We start from the raw sequence: 18,443 nt of genomic DNA, 5'->3' as shown, positions 1-18,443 counted from the left end.
TAACCATTAGGCCAGCTTGATAGTTTTAAAAGGTGTTTTAAAACTTACTTATTCTTATTGTTGACGATTCACAATAGTTGACAAACAGAGAAAAATCAGATGACCACTAAGTATGAATTTTTCAATTTTAACCCCTTAACAGCCCTTTTTTCTGGATGAAAACCTGATTAAAAGGTTTTCCATATGTCTGAATACCCTATATACCAAATTTCAAGTCTGTAGATCAAAAATTTGTTGAGTATATAGATTGAGAAGTGTCCTCACACACAGTCTCGCTTTTATCTATAGATATTTAAAAAAAACTTAATATTTTAATTTGAACAAAAATTAAAAAGAAAAAATGGGGGGGGGATTGTTTGTTATTCAATAAACAAATATTCATTAATGAAACTTACCTTATAATGATTGTCTTGTTTTTTTTTCTTAATTTGAATTTTTAAAAAGTTGTGTAAAAATTATTGATAATTATTCATTGTTTTTGTTTTGTTTTGGTTTTTTTCATAACAAAAAGAATATCATTTTCCTTTTTCAATAATCTTTGCAATAACAAAAATATATTTTCACTGAAAAAATTGTAAATAAAAAATATTTCAAAAATAACCAAACTTTCATTTGGCACCTTCTGACATTTTATGCAAACTGCTCAGATATTTTCATTATGAATGGTCTTTATTCTGCATAAATAACATTTTAATTTATTTGCAGACTAGTACTGATCCTCGGCTTGTAACCTATTATGATCGATTTTTTTACACACATAGTAAAAACAGAATCAGTTCAGGGCAAGTCGAAAAAGATACGAGATAGTATATTTTTTCTATTCCTCAGTTGAAAACAGATTCGGCCTACTTTTGTATAGAGCTATAATTATATTTACTATTGTTTTGAGCTCTGTTGTAGACGTGGTAACAAAATAGTCCAGAAATCAAAAATGAAATCGGACAGTATACTATCTCGTATTAATCAGTTGAGAACTGGCATAATCAAAAGCCTCAACCAATTTTTAAAAAACAAAACATTTCTACCTGTGTAGAAATCAAGATGCAATCAAAACAAAAAGGTTAGTAAATCTAAAAGACAAAAATACACACCAGAATCAGACTATGATCTGGAGACGAGAAACACAATGACTCGACACAACTAAAAATCACATGCACAACATGCTAAAAACTAAGATAGAATATCCGCCTAAAAAAAGTACAAAAGAAAAAAAAAAAAAAGAAAACTACACGCACACAATTTAATCACAAGAAACATCTACTTAAACAAACATAATAAATATACTTGATAAGAAAAGTTTAATTTAATAATTGATTGAAGACATTAACTTCACCGACAGCATCCATTAATATAATGTGTTCTTTGCCTCATCACAGATCAGATTTTAATGCGGAGGAAAAATCTAGCTTCCAAAAATAAGCACTCTGGGTTGGGACAAAAATAAAAATTGCCTCAGTCTAGGTTATTTTTTTTTTTTCACTGAGCAAAATCAGAACAAATCAAAATATCTAAACAGATATTACACTTTGATTTTTAAAGGATTACATATCTGTCTACAAAATAGTTTTTTTTTTCCTAACATCTATATAATAACATGCTTTCATATTTTTTTTTCATTGTTCACACCCCCCCCCCCCAAAAAAAAAGATCATCTGATCAGCAAAGATGATGATTGGTGATTAATCTGGCATTACTAAAGTAAAAAGGTTCTGATAACTGTTTTATCACGTCAGCTAAAACAGTACAGTTTTTGATAAATACATTTTTTAAATGTAAATGTGACACTAGTTTTATTGATCTGAAAAATATTCAACTGGCAATCATTTTTTACGGTAAGGTAGAAAATATTTAGTGTTTTAAAGAGGAGTTAAATTGCTACAATTTTAAATAAATATAAATAAATAAATATAAATAAATAATTTTAAATAAAGAATTACATATTCACTTTATTTTATTTAGCTGACAAAATTATTTTTACTGAAAAAGAACGTAATATTTTTTCTTAATAGTATTGGCACTGACAAACATGTATTATTTAGATTATTCTTATAAAAAATAAAAAGATGAAAAACAAATTTAAAATGTTATACAAAGTATGAAAACCACTAAGAAATATTTGTCTACATGAGCTCAGAAATAGCTAGGATTGAGTGGCACATATATCGTGATTGTCCATTTGCCAGCCTGGCTCTCCAATAAATACCAATACCAACCACAGAAACCAGCATTTATCCATGCTACATTCTTTTTATACTATTATTAGATATTTACAATTATTATAGATATCCTTTCTATTCAACTGCTTGAATTTTGTTTTTTAATTTTAAAAATGTTTTAAATAGTATAATCTGAAGATGGATTCTTTTTTTTATTTTTTTAATAATTTTTTTTTTTTTTTTTAAATCAAAATTGTTAAAGATCTGAATGGAAACTTATTTTATTATCCTTTATGAATAAAAACTAAAACAAGATGTTTCTTGTCTACACTAGAAAGCCAAAATCATGCAAAAATAAAAACCTTAGAAAACGTTTAACTATGTTATGAAATATACATTTTAACAGCTGTGGATGTAGTATTTCCAGAGTAACCTCCTTTGACCATCTCTAAATTATACTAGTATTGAGCATTAATGACTCTTCAATTTTAAAGTACAAAAAATACTTGCATATGCGTACTGCAAGAGGCAAAACTGAAGTTTGGCCTCTTTCTTGGTTGGACTTTGTAGAATACTATTTATCATATCCTGTCTTTCATTATCTTTTTTAGTTAATTAATCGACCTGGAATTCCAAAATATCTATAACACTGCCTTTTTGGTGGTTTACCTCTCTTTTTCTGCATTCTTCCACTATTCCTTCTAGACATACCTTGCCCACACAATCTGTTGAGATTTTTGTGTGTTCTATCTTTACTAGATTATATATTTTAATATTGGCCCGTTAATTTAGACATTGTTATTTTTCATTTTGTACAATTAAATAGATTTATTTCAGAGAAATTTATTTCTTTTCATTTTTAAAAAGAATTAAAATAATAGTGGGTTCATGCCATCAAAAATGACAGCACATTCTTTCCCTTCCTTTTTGTTCTTGTAAAAAAAAAAAAAATCATTATGAAGTTAATAATCCAAATTTATAAATATCAAAAGGAAAATATTTAATGTTGAAGAAAAATTAATCCTTTTTTAATAAATAAAGTTATGCTAAATTTACATTTTTAAGAGGAAATCAAGTTTCATATTTAAAACTCATTTTAGGTCTTGCTCAACTTTAAATAAAAACTATACTCATCTGAGAATGTATAAAGAAATATATTTTTTTGATTTTAAAAAATATTTGAAAACTTCCTATTTTTTAAATCCTTCAAATCCAAAATTTATTTTAGTATACATTTAATAATAATTTTTTTCAAAATGTTTTCTACCTAATCTAAAATGAATATCAGGATTACCTTTTTAAATAATTTTCTTTTTTCTTTCTATAGATTAAAAACCCTATTTTGAATAATGTTGTTGTTGATCGTCCGTCGGAACGACGAGGACCATCTGATCATCCTGTAGGGTAGTAGGGTGTAAGGAAGTTGAATAATGTAGAAAAACATTGAAGCTTTTAAACTCAAATTAAATTTCATTAATCAAAATATTCAAAATTAAATTTCTTTAATCAAAATATTAAAAATCTAAAAGACTTCATTTTATTTTTAATGTCAAAATTGTTCTTTTTAAATACTTAACTAAATCATACTTTTTTTTTAAAAAAGAAACTTTCTCTCCATTTAACCAATAAAATACCTATAATTGTAAAACACGGAATTGCACAGGGTGATCTGATACCCTAAAAAATGTCACCCATGGAATTAATAACATCCTCAATTCTCTCTGCAATGCGACCATATTTTGTAGAAATGAAATTAAGATTTGAATGTTTGATAACCGTCTTTGTCTTATCGTCATTCAATGATATGCACAAATACTTTTGTGATCCCCTCGTCTGTAGAGTTGTTTGTTTGTTTGTTGGACAGCATTCACCCTAGATGAGTTGAACCAGCTTCAAAGTGTCAAAGGAATATTAAATTCACAGGCAGTACCCCATTGTGGTGATGAATGATATCATTGGAGCAGACCTCCCCAAAGTTTTATCCATGTGAGTTATCTTTTAAGATAATATCCATCAAAAGAACCCAAAGAATATTCCTGAATTTTAAACTGCCCAATTCAGGTCAGTGCAAAGGGATGGAGGTGTCAGTTCTTGACAATTTTTAGGCCACGTCCAGTGTGCATATCATTGAATAACAATAAAACAGACTGTTGGACATTAATGGCAGAAATTTGGACAAGTCAGGCATATTATTTGGATTCTTCAAACTACTGTTCTCATCTGGAGTTTTATTTGTATTAAATTGCGTCCAATGCAACCTCCGAGTTTCTCCAGGTGTATCTTGTTGAACTCAGGAATCTTTCTGTCAAACTTGGAAATCTGCACAGGTTTTTTAACAAAACCCTTTATTTAATCCATGAAGATGGCATGCATTTGTTCCATTAGCCATTACCAGATAGAAGTCATAATTCACAAGCGTATTCTTCATATTACGCACACTGAGGAGTGAACTTTCAACCTGCAGAAGAGTGTCACAACTAAATTATAGCTAGTAATAGTAGTAGCAGGTTCAGATATCAACAAGAAACACTTTAAGATGGTCGGACGTTACATTGGTCGAAACATTGTGCGAATAACACACTATATGAAAACAATAGTCCAAATAATGCCAATCAATCATCAGCTTCAAAATTCAGAAACAAATCAAGCATAAATTGAAATTTCTATGAAATATGGTTGGAATGCAAAGAGAATTGTAAATTTTATGATTTGACTCTTTTTTTTTTTTTTAATAATCAAAGATAGTACTCCCATGACATATCATAATGTAGAATATGACTTATATTACAAAATATGCAGCAAATAATGATATTAATAAAACTATAAATATAAAATTACTAAAATTATCGTATAACCAAACAAATCTCTGGTGAACTTCAATGATAATAAAATCAACTACAAACATCAACTTGATATTAATTTTTCAATAAATTTTCATTTCTTTGAAAATTTTTCGAATGGTAGAAACCGGTCTCTATTTATTTTACTTTAGGTACAAAATGATGCGATTGAGATGATTTATCAATAGAGAAATGGAATGACAAATGATATGGCGTTGTGTCAGGAGGAATGTATGGACGATGGACTATGTGTACGTGTATGCTATGATACACAATAGAGAGCAACAGTAGCAGCTGCCTTACATGAGGAAAATATTTGGCTAAGGAGAGTGACAAAAAGGCAAGAACATTTAAAAATGGAAAAACAATGTATTGTTAGTCATTGCAGGATTAAGGATCACCTCTGTGGACACTTGGTTATGGTTAGTGGTCACCTCATCTATCCAAAGTGAAGAGGGGGAGAAAGAATGGGGAGACAAAAATAGGGAGTCAAATGAGTAGGAGGAGTTGACGACTTGTAGAATAGAGGTGGAAGCAGAAAACACTGAATAATGTTGGGGGAAGAAATCTCACCACAATTTGTTACCGGTATCCCCAGCAGTGACTTCCACGGAGCTGGACAAAATAATAGGAGCAGCGCAGTGTTAAATGGCAACGAGCAACACTCATTTCATTCACGCATGTACATCAATTTTTTTCTTTAGAAGATTAGATTTCAAAGGAAAAATATTGTATATCCAGCATCCCACCTAGTGAGCTGCTCACCTTCCAAATAAAATGCTGGTTGATCTTTCGACTTACTCTTAAAAAACTTCATTTTAAGTTGCTATGGTTGTAAGTTTTACATGCTCGGTAATTAATTGATGCATACTCTTGAATTCAAAATAATTTTTTTTTATGGAAATTGCCCCAAACAATGCATGAAGCTATTTGATGTCAGTAGCTGAAAAATAAAATACCACTTCAAGATAAAAACTATCCAACAATGTGTGTTATATGTATAAATTATAATCCAGAAAAACAGCAATTCTTCCCCTTTGTCAGAAACATCACTCATGGAATACAAGGACTAAAGAACCAAATCAGGGAAGCAAGAGTTACAAGGCTATCTAAAATAAACCTATGGCCCATTTTTTACTCTCACATAAATATTTAATAATGAAGAATATCAAAGAAAAATACATATACTTCTCTTGGAGGCATTGTAACTCAATTACAAAGCTTCCCAAGCAGCCGTCAACATCAACGGCATGTAAGAATCCACAAATAAATGTAACGATGATATTAAAAATTCTGTAATGGAAAGGAGAGCCTTGAAGTTGAAGGTAAAAAAATGTTTGCAAGCAAAAAAAAAAAAAAAAAAAAAAAAAAAGGTCTCCAATCTGATAGGTCCTGTACTATCAAGCAAGCTTCCCTGACTGTACTATTACTGCAGTGTTACATTCCTGTACCTGTTAATTAATGGAATGTGCTCCACTGAATTTATTGCACTTGTACCCCCCTCGATGTACATACCCCTGATAAACCCATTTAGCAGCAAAATCCCACTCCTTCACTGTAGATATCCCTAGATGCTGGAAAAATATCTACTGTAATAGTTTTTTTCCATTCGGACTGCTAGATTTTGGTGGTCCCTCCCTGTATCCTGCTTCCCTGACTGTACTTAATATGCTGAAGTTTAAATGTAATGTGAACAGACATCTTACTCATATCCTCACATAGTCCCCTGTAGACATGGTTTCAAATAGTAACCTCTTACATCTAAGTGACAATATACCTCATTTAAGGTGAACAAGAGTTACAAAAAAAATTTTTTTTTAAATAATAATTACAATAGAATTTTCATAAATAACTTTAAAATATTTTGTTATTCTAAACATGTTAATGAAAACATAGGCCAATTATACAATGAGCATGAAAATAGCCTTAAAATGAAAGGGAATACAAACAGCTATAACACAGTTATTTCCTTCTCTCATCAGGTGTCACAGGTTTAAAATGGTAGATTTTGCGGCGAGACACGCACACATTCAAACCGTGCAAACAGCATCTTAAAAAGCAGAGGCGGACGATGTGGATATACAATAAATCATTGAGTTTATAAAACAGATATAAATGGAGAGTGATAGAAATAATATTATATTATACAGATATAAATGGAGAGTAATAAAAATAATATATTATACAGATATAAATGCAATAAATCTTTATTATAAAACAAAATGAAATGGTAAAGAGGTGAATTTCTTTTTTAATGTACATTTAAAACAATTTTAAACTCCTGGAAAACGGGGGAGAGGGATATCGCATATTTACTCGTCCAAATGAATTCCGGTTTTGAAAGTCCTCAGAAGTAAACAGTTTTAGTTAATTGGAAGATAAAACCGAATTATGTCCCTTTGCTCAATCTGAAAACCTTGCTCATATGACGTTCATTTACTTAATCTATTATGATCCTTACTGCTAATATATATTCACCCATTCATTTTATTATGTTTTAAAAACACATATAATACATTCCATATTTATTATTACTTTAAAAATGAATCTGTAAATAAACATATTAAAAAATATTAGTTTACAGATATTCTTATATTTTATAAAAAAGAACTTTACTTTTGACCTATATTTTTTTGCAGGAGCCTTCAAATAAACTAACACGGTTTACTTCTGAGGACTTTCAAAACCAGAACCCATTTGGATGAGTAAATACACAATGTCACCAAAAACTGTTGGATAACATGAAAGTAACAGCATCTTGAAACATTCTTTTTTTAATATATTGTAAAACAATTAAAAATAATTTGTTAGTTTTTTACCTATAAACTATATCAGTTTCGTAGATAAGCTAAAGATGGCTGAAAAATAAAGATTAATTAATGTATTTTCATTATTTTTTTTTTTTCTTTTAATTTTCAAAATGGCTATAAACAAAACAAAATTAAAACTCAAGATAGTAGAATATCTAAGAATTCTTATTAAATACAAAATAAAAGGTCATTGATAAAACATCTAATTAGAATCAATTTTCTTTTTTTTTTTCTTATCTCGAGAAACCAAGGGAGGACAAAATGATATATTTTTTAAAAAATTGATTTGTCGACTATATCTTAAACACAGAAAGATTTGTTTTCGTAAAATTTAAAGATAAAATTAATCTGCATCACTTGAATAAACTTCTTGTTAATGCATACAATAATAATTTCTAAATTATTGTTTCAAATTTAAGAGTAAGAAAAATGCAATTCAGCAATGCTTACCTTCATTAAATAAATCATTTTCCATATCCAACATGGCTCCTGAAATTGTATTTGTCCTATTATACCCATTCAAGGTCGGCTGGTAAAAAAAAAATACAATGTTAGAAAGGGAAAAAATATTTTCAATAAAAAGAAAATTTCATATAATAAAAGGAAAAAAACTCTAAATTTTAACTTCAAAAGAATTGGCAAACCTGCATATTAACTTTCCAAGCCATTTCCTATTTTGAATGTCATTACACGCCATAGGAAGTTAATTAAGCGACCCCACTCAATAAAATTTCATATTTTGTTTCATTTTATTTTCACATACATAGAATATTTGTAAACAGAATTTTAATATTCATTATTTCTGTGAAAATTTGTCTGTAAATAAACGTATATAAAAAAATATCTAATTAAACATTTAGAAAAAAAAAAAACGTGACAAATTCATATTTTTGGAACTATGGTAACATTCATTCATTTTCTTTTCCCAAGTTATTACATGTGAAAAATTCATTCGATATGCCATATCTAGTGTTCATTATTTCAGTGAAAACGTGTCTAAAAATAGACATTTAAAAATATATGTAAATAAACATTTATTTGGAAAAAAAAATGTAAATAAACATTTATTTTTTAAAATAGTTTTGTATCAAATAATTGTGCGATAATAAAATGAAACAAATAGCATGGAACCTAATTGGTAGTGGGGGAGGCAACAAATTAACTAACACTGTCTACTTCCTATGACGTTCAAAGCAGGAAATGGCTCAAGAAAATAACTATGTGGATTCACCGAACAATTTGACTGAATCTTATAAAATTTGGAACATAAATTATGAATGAATCCTTGCTTTTGTTTATAATAAAAAAAACAAAAGTAAACCTGAAATGATAAAAGCAAATAGGGAAGGATAACTCTTATTAAAGAATAAGATATTCCCCTTAACTGATTTTTTTTTTCTTATAAAACTGCCAGACCTGATTAAAAATTGTGGTTCTTGTCCAGAATTCCCCCTATATTAAAAAAAAACAAAAATTAAAGACAAATCTGTATTATGTACATACATGTGACAAAATAACAAAATTAGATTCTAAAAATTACATAAATTGATAAGGTAGTTTTATTTTTATGAAGAAAATCATTTTTAAGCGATTAATAGGAATTGTAAGCATTACAACAAATTTTGAGTTTGAATTATTGAATTATCTCCCTTTGTCCTTTTTAGATTGTTTATAAAATGGCAGACAAGACAGCAGCTCTAGCAGTGTCAGAAATAGCAAATAATTCCACCCCATCTTTCCAAGCTTATAACTCCTCGAAAAATGCAATTCAAGCCCTAATTTTTTTTTTCAATTAAAGGAGCAAGGACCAAGATTTCATTAAAAAAAAAAAAAAAAAAAAAGTGTTTTTTTTTAAAAAGGTTTTAAACTTCGGACTTTACAGGTAAATTTCTAAAAAAACAGTATATTTTTTTGTTTTAAATTTGAATATATTATGTATTGACCTTTTCTCTTCAATTTGTGAGTAAATAATTATGTACTTATCGGGGTCTAAATTAATTATTATTAGACATTTACAAAATGGGAGGCGTGAATTATTTGACCCCCTGTCTTTCCAAGCTTATAACTCCTCGAAAAATGTAATTCAAGCCCTAATTTTTTTTTTCAATTAAAGGAGCAAGGACCAAGGTTCCATTAAAAAAAAAAAAAAAAGAAAAAACAAATAATGTGGTTTAAAAAAAAGGTTTTAAACTTCAAACTTTACAGGTAAAATTCTAAAAGAACACTGTTTTTTTTTTACATTTGAATATATTATGTATTGACCTTTTCTCTTCAATTTGTGAGTAAATTAATTATTTACTTTCGGGTGACTAAATGAATTATTTACTTTTTAATAGACACTTAAAAGTTGGGATGGGGGGGGGGTTCGTGAATTTAAAAAAAAAAAACGTTTGTCTAAAATATTATATCCGATTTATTGGAAAGAACATAAAATTTCACATTGACCCTGAAAATATCGTCAAAATAGAATCAATAGAAAAATTTTGATAGATTTTTAAAGTTTAAAAATTGAAAAATATTGAGTTCGGAAAATTCATAACTGTTTTTTAAAAAAAAAAATATATATTTCTATTACATTTAAAACAACTGTAATAGTTTATTTTGGAAGTATAATCCATAAAGAAAATAAATAACCCACTTTTAACAGAGAAATTCCGAGATTTTTATATTGTATTCGCAGTTTCGTGTTAGGGGTGTCAAAAATTCCTACAAAAATTCTGATACTGCTACAGCAGCTCTTCTATTACTCATGAAATTTGATTTTCTTATCTCTATTCCTTTAATTCTTTTTTTTTTTTTTTGTGTGTGTGTATTGATATTCATTTTAAAAAGCCTTTTTTCTATTTATTTAAAAAGAAAATACATTTTTACATATGGGTCATAAAATTGCATCCATCTGCAAAAGATCAAGCTAATTTGCATATTCTTTTAAACATTCACTTTAATTCCCTAATAGGTTTTTCGGTTTTCTTATAGGACGATCATCTTTAGTTAACTATTACATGTAATTATATTCATGCAGATATTCTACATGATTTATACTTGCATAATGTTTGCGTACAAAGGTTATAGTAAATGCAAACCTCTTTCTATATATATTGATGTATGCATATATATATATACATTTGTTTAAAAGATTTGCCTACCAAATTCCTGCCAGTTTTTGGTCTACAGACATGAAACTTAATATATAGGGTATTTGAACCCATGCGAAACTTTACATTTGGGTTTTAGAAGTGTGAAAATTTAAAAAATGGTGAAGGTCGAACGACAGCATTACAAATATGCATGCGTAACAAACACAATTGGTTCATGTTTAAATTTTTATCCTCGCAGAAAACATATCTTCATAGCTCAGGCATTAACGTCAAAGGAAAAAGTAAATTGTAAGCTAAACATTTTGGTTTCGATTCTTGGTGGTGGCACACAAGTCATTCTTTTTTTTAACTTTTTAAATCATTACTATATATTTGGTCCAATATAATTGGATAATTAATATGAAATCTGCTTTAATCAAAATATCATATTTAAGCGTATTTCATGATTGGGCTATGCTGGGCAGCCTGCTAATTTAAAAATAAAACTACTCAATAAGTTTACATAAATTTTAAAATATAATATTTTGTTTTGTCACATACAGCATACAGATTTTTCTTAATTTTTTTGTCTTTTAATATCAGGGGAATTCAGGACAAGCACAATTTTTTAAAATAAACTGTAGTAAGATACATTCATTTATTGAAAATTACATGGTACTATAACAAATGAAAATTGGCAAGTTTGAATCAAAGTATATTGTTATTTAGGTTTGAATTTTTAAACTCTCAACCTAATTTTATACTTTGGAAATAAACATAAAACATATCATAAAATGGCTCTTGTTTATCAGCTAAATTCAGCTGAATTTAAAATACAGGCAAATGACAAATTATAAATCTTCAAAAATAATGAAACCAATCGAATTGTAAACCTATTACTAATGGAGATTTGGTATCTGTCTGAAACCAAAATTAAACTATATTATTCTATTAATATACTCTTGCACTATCTTTTAATGTTCAATCCAGCTTATTATATTATTTCAGACAACTGTACTATCTTTTTATAATCAATTTTAGGAAAGGAATGTAGTGTGGTATTTGTTATCTTGTCATAATACTATCCTCCCAGGAATTATCTCCACTTCTGAAACGGGAAGTATGTTGATAGCTCCACCTGAAATGCAAGGCCCTTCGATAGCTCCACCTTAAACAGAGGAATACTCAATTCAGAAAAGTGCAGTATCTATTCTGTTGCCATATCCTCCTCCCAGGAATTATCTCCTCATTTGAAGGAGGAGGAGGGGGGGATGATTCATTCATCATGTTATCATCCTACTAGGTTAGCAAAAATATGCGACTAGAGAAAGCATATTCTTATGAGTAATATAACTTAAAATGTACACGGAGAAAAAAAAAATTTCTTTAGACATTGCTATAACATAAAAATATTTTATGGTCTTACCTCATCTTGGTAATGTGTTGGGTTATATACGGTCTTACGAGGATCAGCAACATCGGGACTGTCATTACGCAAATCCTGAATGCCACTATCCTGTGATGTAAATTCTTTCTTCTTTTTAACATCATCAAAATGATCCATCTTACTGTTATAACTCAAGTTCTGAATATCGGCAGACGTCTTCCTTATAGAATTATAAATATCCTGAGGATTCATGTTCTCGGTCTCATATTCATCCGGTTCGCCAGATCTAAAATTAAAAGAATTAACAATTATTTTGATGATGGTGATGAAAGTCATCAATTGTTATTGTTAAACATGAATTCAATATTTGATATGTGCAATCAAACTAAATACTTCAATAGTAATTATCAAAATATAAAACTTATTAAAATATAACCATTTCCAAATAAATATTACAATAGTAATTATCAAAATATAAAACTTATTAAAATATAACCATTTCCAAATAAATATTAAATTACTGAAAACGGTGAAATAAATTTTATGAATTCAAAACTGACAAATTCTATAACAAAAAAAAAAAAAAAAAAAAAAAATCTTTTATGTTGATGATGCTATACAAACAGTTCAACATTTCTACATAAACCAAAAATAGTTTATTGAAAATAAAATTAATTGAATCTATATGAGAGGCCCGTCAACACCCTGAAATGGAAGGCTCATCGATAGCTCCACCCCAAAATGGAAGCCCATTGACAGCTCTATCTGGAAGCCCGTCGACAGCTCCATCCCAAAGCCTGTTAACAGCTCCTCCCTGAAATGGAAGGCCCGTCGATAGCTTCCCCCTGTAAATGCGAGGCCTGTTGACAGCTCCACCTTGAAATGGGAGTTCCATCAACATTTCTATTTTAAACGAGTTTGTTTCATTTTATGGCATATCCATACTTTTCAGGTGCAGTCATTTCAGTAAAAGTTTTATGCTTCAATAAGTATTAATCATTGTCTGGTAGACTGTGAGGCAACACTGAGATGATCAGTAATGGTGGAACTTGGCTGGAGTTTAATTATATAAAAGGGCGATTCAACAAGAACTTATTTACATTAGACTTGAAAACGACTATGTTATAGTCAGCTGGGGAAAAACCCCTATGATATTGTGTCCCAGATATGGACAGCTCTCAGAAAGAAACTTTGCTCATGGAATTTTCATTTAGTTTTATGCACAGAGAAATTATTGATAGTTGTTGTAGCTAGAAAAATATTTGTTACAAATGTTTTTTTTTTTTTGGGGGGGGGGGGATAAATTGAAATTCAGTCGAGCCCCTACCATAAAATTAATTATAGAGCAGAGATAGACTCACAACACTTCTCCTATGAGAAAGAAATATACAATATTTAAGGGTTTGAAGATTGATGTTGATGGTCAACAACAGCCTTGTGCATGATTATTTCTTACCTGGATGGAGGGCGTAACCGCGAAACAGGGCTGGTAGCATTTCGTGGTGAAAGCACATCGGAATCAGAATGAGAACTAGCACTTTTGACATGATTGCTCAAAATCTTTGTAGCACCATCCTTAAATGAAAAGAAGAAAATGGCAAATTAAATTAACGCAATGATTATTTATCAGTTTCTTAGACTAAAGATGAGCTGCATTTAAAATGTAAAATTAGATCAATAAGACAACTCTGATCACATAACTGTATATAGTTTCATGAACTCATAAAAAAAAAATCATTTCAAACAAACTTTACATAAATGCAGTTATGTACAACAATTCGATTTCCATATTTTTTTTATATATATTTTAAATCAATAGTTTTAAAAAAACAACAAAAAAACAGTCATTAATAAATACATTTCATGATTTTTAAAATCAATTTTCTGAAATGTTCTAGTGTTGAAATTATAAGTATACATATCTATATTGTTTGGTAAATAATTTGTTTTAAAATTCTAGAAAATTCTGATTACTGTCAATACAGATTGTTTGGAAAATCAATGACATAACATCAAAATTAGGTTCTATATGAACCTCTTTGTGTGTTTAGGGTTGTATCTATACTATTAATAAAATTCTAAATGTTTAGTTATTTATTTATGTGTGTGTGTGTGTGTGTATACATACCAATAAAACTTTTGAACGGATGCACCGAATTGAAAAATTCTTTTTTTCCCTGAAAGGCGTGATATTCCCTAGATTGTCATTATCTATATATGGTTCGTAACGAACAATGCCGAGTCACACAAAAAGCCAGAAATAAAGGTTTTTGGGCCGTTTCGTTTTTGTTAAAAAAGTTACCTGCTCATGTCAACGGAATTTAACACTGTCTGTATACAGTCGCGATAACATCTTTCGGCACACGGACAGGACTTGTGGTGCAATGGATAACCTGGCAAGTTCGTAATAATTCTAACCATCATTTTATCCAACGTTTACTCATTATCCTTACCCTTAGTTAGGGTATTTTTGTTTTTTCAGTGATTTTATTTTGTGCATATAGGAATTTCCCATACTCCGAGTTCACAGGGTAAGCATTGATGGTAAGACGATGTTGAGTGTACTCGATTTTGTGTTTGACTCTAGTTTATAATAACATCCAATTGCTAGTCTAGTTTCTTTTGTGGTGCATTTCTTCCTTTATGTGTTTTTCAATTTGTGCTGATCATATTAATTTACTTATATTTGGTCTATATTTTGGGTGCTTCTGCAGAATAGTGGGATTTTAAACAAATTCATTTCAAATAAAAACACTCATGTGCAAAAGTGCCATGTCGAAATTAGTATAAATTCCAAAAATTACAAACAATGATTCAGTAGAAGATGTGCTGGATCTAGTTTTTACAAAATATCATCCATACTAACGGCTCGACATTTTGTATTTTGAAATGGCAGATTTTCATTGTGGAAGCAAAGAAAGTGAAGGAAATAAATGAGTTTGTTATACAAAATTAATTGCACAATTCAATAAATTCTATTTTTACGCACATTTATTTTATACCAGATCATTTTTCAATTTTTTTTTAATTTATACTCATTTAGACACCTATAATATAAATCTCACCTGTCTGTTTAAATGTATGTATGTACGTTTGTTTATATGTCTGCCTAAAACTTTCGACAGAGGCAACAGATTTTCAGGAGATTGGTATCGTTTTGAAGCTCAACCCTTTGGATGACAAATATAAAAAAATTTGCTAAAAACATTAATTCCTTCACCCTCAACTGGGCACTTTTCTACAGGGAGGGGTCGCTTTTTTCGCTGATATTTTTGAAAGTCATCCCCTCTTTTCAATTGACTAGCCTTAATTTAAACCTTTGTCACTTCGGTTTGGCGATGGACGCAACAGCATAGGCGTCACATTTTCTTTTTTCCTCCTTTGCAGTATAGGTTCGAGCATGCCTGCCTGCTACCACTTTTTTTATTTATTTATTTTTTTTATTTATTTTACTTAACACACCTCCAAACACCCGGGCAACGCCAGGCACCCAGACTAGTGACAAAGCACTATATTTTGTTACATGAAATAAAGGCGAACATTTACAGGATGCTGACAGAGTTCTACATACTGGCTATCAAAGCTCCTTCCAATCATGACATTCAGATTTTTCTTCTGAGCTCCACAATTTTTATCATATTTGTTAGGTATCATTTTTCACCCCTAGTTTTGTTGGCCTATGTGGCAACACTGTGCTCAGATATAATTCATCAATTGATCCTATCACAGGGATAGTGCTTATATATCCCAGATCTAAAAATAACAGTGCACCATCACACACATTATTACATATTTACAATGGAGAATGTTGATCAGGATTTGTTTCAGTGGTCTATAACTCTGGAATGAAATGTTTCCAGACCTATACTTATTGGATTTTTTTTTTTTTTTTTTTTTTTTTAAATTATTTGCACATATAGAGTATAATCTTGATGTAATAGATTTTCCAAACTCCCTATGTCATTAAATATTCAGAAAGAAAGCTCCAAAAAGTTCACTTTTATTAACAGGAATTTGAAAATCCAAAACATGAATTCAAATTGCATTTATGCTGACAAAGTGCTAATTATTAGCCAATTTTAATTTGTTATTAGCAATATAGTAATGTACTTCATTACAATTTTTAAAAATTGCCCAGCCCAGATAACTGCTATCTTTAAATAATCACCTAAAAATAAAGATCAGTAAGGAGGATAACACATCTTTCATTTAAGAATATAATAGCAAATGACAATTTTAAGTTTAAAAAAATGTACAAACAAATAAAAATTAGAAGTACTTCACTGCATCCCGGGCAATACTAGTTAGATACAGAGTCATACTAATAAAGTAGTTGCCAATGAGATTTAAAAATGTGGTATTCGTTTTGGTCGCGTCATTTTCAAGATGGTATTTATCCCTCTCCTATGGTAAAAAATGTGACACAAGGGTTGAAAAGTGAATTTAAAAAGTCAGCGCCCTGTGGAGAAACACTGACCTACAAAAACTGCCTGGACACAGTTAAAATGCCTCAAGCTATTAGCAATAAACTAACCCCTTCTCAAAGAGAGAAAGCAAAACCTGGGAGGGTGAACCTTCTAGAACTGCACAGGACCGGCAATAGACCACAATCAACAGAGAAAAGGCCATTACAAGAGCAGGATTACACTTCTAAATTTTTGAGATGAGGATTGGTTATTCGTATTATTTAGATTCATCGGACTACCATTCTCATCTTGCGTGTCATTTACACAAGGTTTCCATCAAAATTCCCGAGTTTGACAGAAGCATTCCAGAGTTCGACAAGATATACCTGAAGAAGGTCAGAGGTTACATCAACCGAAACGTGTGTAAATGACACTCAAGATGAAAACAATAGTTCAATGAATCCAAATAATATGAAAAGCAGGATTATAGAATATTTTCAAGTTGAACCAAATCAGAATTTTTTTAAATTTGGTTACAAGTTTATTCTGTTATCATTTTTTTAACATTTTGTTTTTAACCTTTTAACATTGCAGAAAACAAGTCTAAAAAGACATTTCATAGACATCTACAAAATAAATGGTAATGCTATGTCCATTATGACGTTCTGCAACACAAAAAAAATTTCTTTTATAAATTGTGCTTCAAAATATCAGAAGTTTCTTCATTTGTCCTGTGCAAATGCATGACTACATAAATTCATCTGTTTCGACAATATGCATCATAGATCTTTATCTATAAAATTATCTTCCCAGATTTTAAAAGTCACATTTAAATAGCTTTGAAGATGACAAATAAAACTGTTTCTAATCAACCAACATTTATTTGTTATCTTTGCACAATCTTATTGGCATTATATTAATGTATTTTAATACAATTTAGTTTTAAAAACACATAATCCAACCAAGACGAGCTATAGTGTGAGAAATCTTTACATAATCACCAAAAACTTGAACAGTGTTGTTAATCTTTGAGGAAGGGGAATAACTGTCACTGACTAAGCTAAAATAAGCAATTTTTCAAGAAACAATTTAGAATGCTAAAATAATTAATCAAATAATGAAACAATTTTTTTTTCTTTAAATTAAAGACTTCATCTCCGCAACTGCCAAATGAAGTTAGTCCCAGAAATTGACAAAGTAGTATAGGATTGTCCCCACAAACATTAAATGAAGTTAGTCCTGTAAATTGCTTCAGCAATTTCTGGGGTTTGTTTATTTTTAGTTTATTAATTAACAGGTTTCCTTTTTTTGTAAACTGCTTCGGAAATTTCTGGGACTCACTTCATTGTTCCATTATTGCCTCTTACAAAATGTTTATTTTTGCTTAGTAAATGCTAGCTATACTCCTAGACTAACAATACTATTGATATAACTGTTGAAGAACACTAAAAGAGCTGTCTCCCTTACAACTAAATTTTTAATAAATGGACAAACAAAAATGATAAATTGCCTTCACTGCAACACAAGCAATAATGGGTCGATACAGCCATTTTATATGTTCATGTTTTGTCTTTAACAACTTTTTTATCAGAAAAACAATTTATTTTTCAAACATTAAAATGTACTTGCTGTTTTGATATCAAGTGATAAAAAAAATGCTCATAATATTGTAAAACGAAAACGATTCCTTTAAAAGTAAAAAAAAAAAATAATAAAGATTTAAAAAATTAAAAGTACTATTAAAATATTCCAGAAAAAAATATGAAG

General features: G+C 29.4%; 1 protein-coding gene across 46 annotated transcripts in view; it reads right to left on the bottom strand.

Annotated features, from left to right (window-relative positions):
• The window catches only part of LOC145284881 (CLIP-associating protein 1-B-like), a 450,911-nt gene that overhangs the window by 16,150 nt on the left and 416,318 nt on the right, over positions 1-18,443 (bottom strand). For 24 of the 46 annotated variants that reach the window (XM_080133914.1, XM_080133920.1, XM_080133919.1 and 21 more), the window contains 3 exons: positions 13,727-13,845; positions 12,310-12,556; positions 8,257-8,335 (listed from right to left, as the gene is read on the bottom strand). In XM_080133914.1, the coding sequence (XP_079990040.1) occupies positions 8,257-8,335; positions 12,310-12,556; positions 13,727-13,845 (445 nt within the window). Of the gene's footprint in view, positions 1-5,569; positions 5,612-8,256; positions 8,336-12,309; positions 12,557-13,726; positions 13,846-18,443 lie in introns of all 46 variants that reach the window. The other 22 variants (XM_080133909.1, XM_080133916.1, XM_080133935.1 and 19 more) reach the window with 1 other exon arrangement.

Source organism: Euprymna scolopes, chromosome 9, assembly GCF_053919585.1.
Source record: "Euprymna scolopes isolate OS-2025 chromosome 9, ASM5391958v1, whole genome shotgun sequence".
Lineage (NCBI taxonomy): Eukaryota > Metazoa > Mollusca > Cephalopoda > Sepiida > Sepiolidae > Euprymna > Euprymna scolopes.
This window is presented reverse-complemented; position numbering and strand designations above follow the sequence as displayed.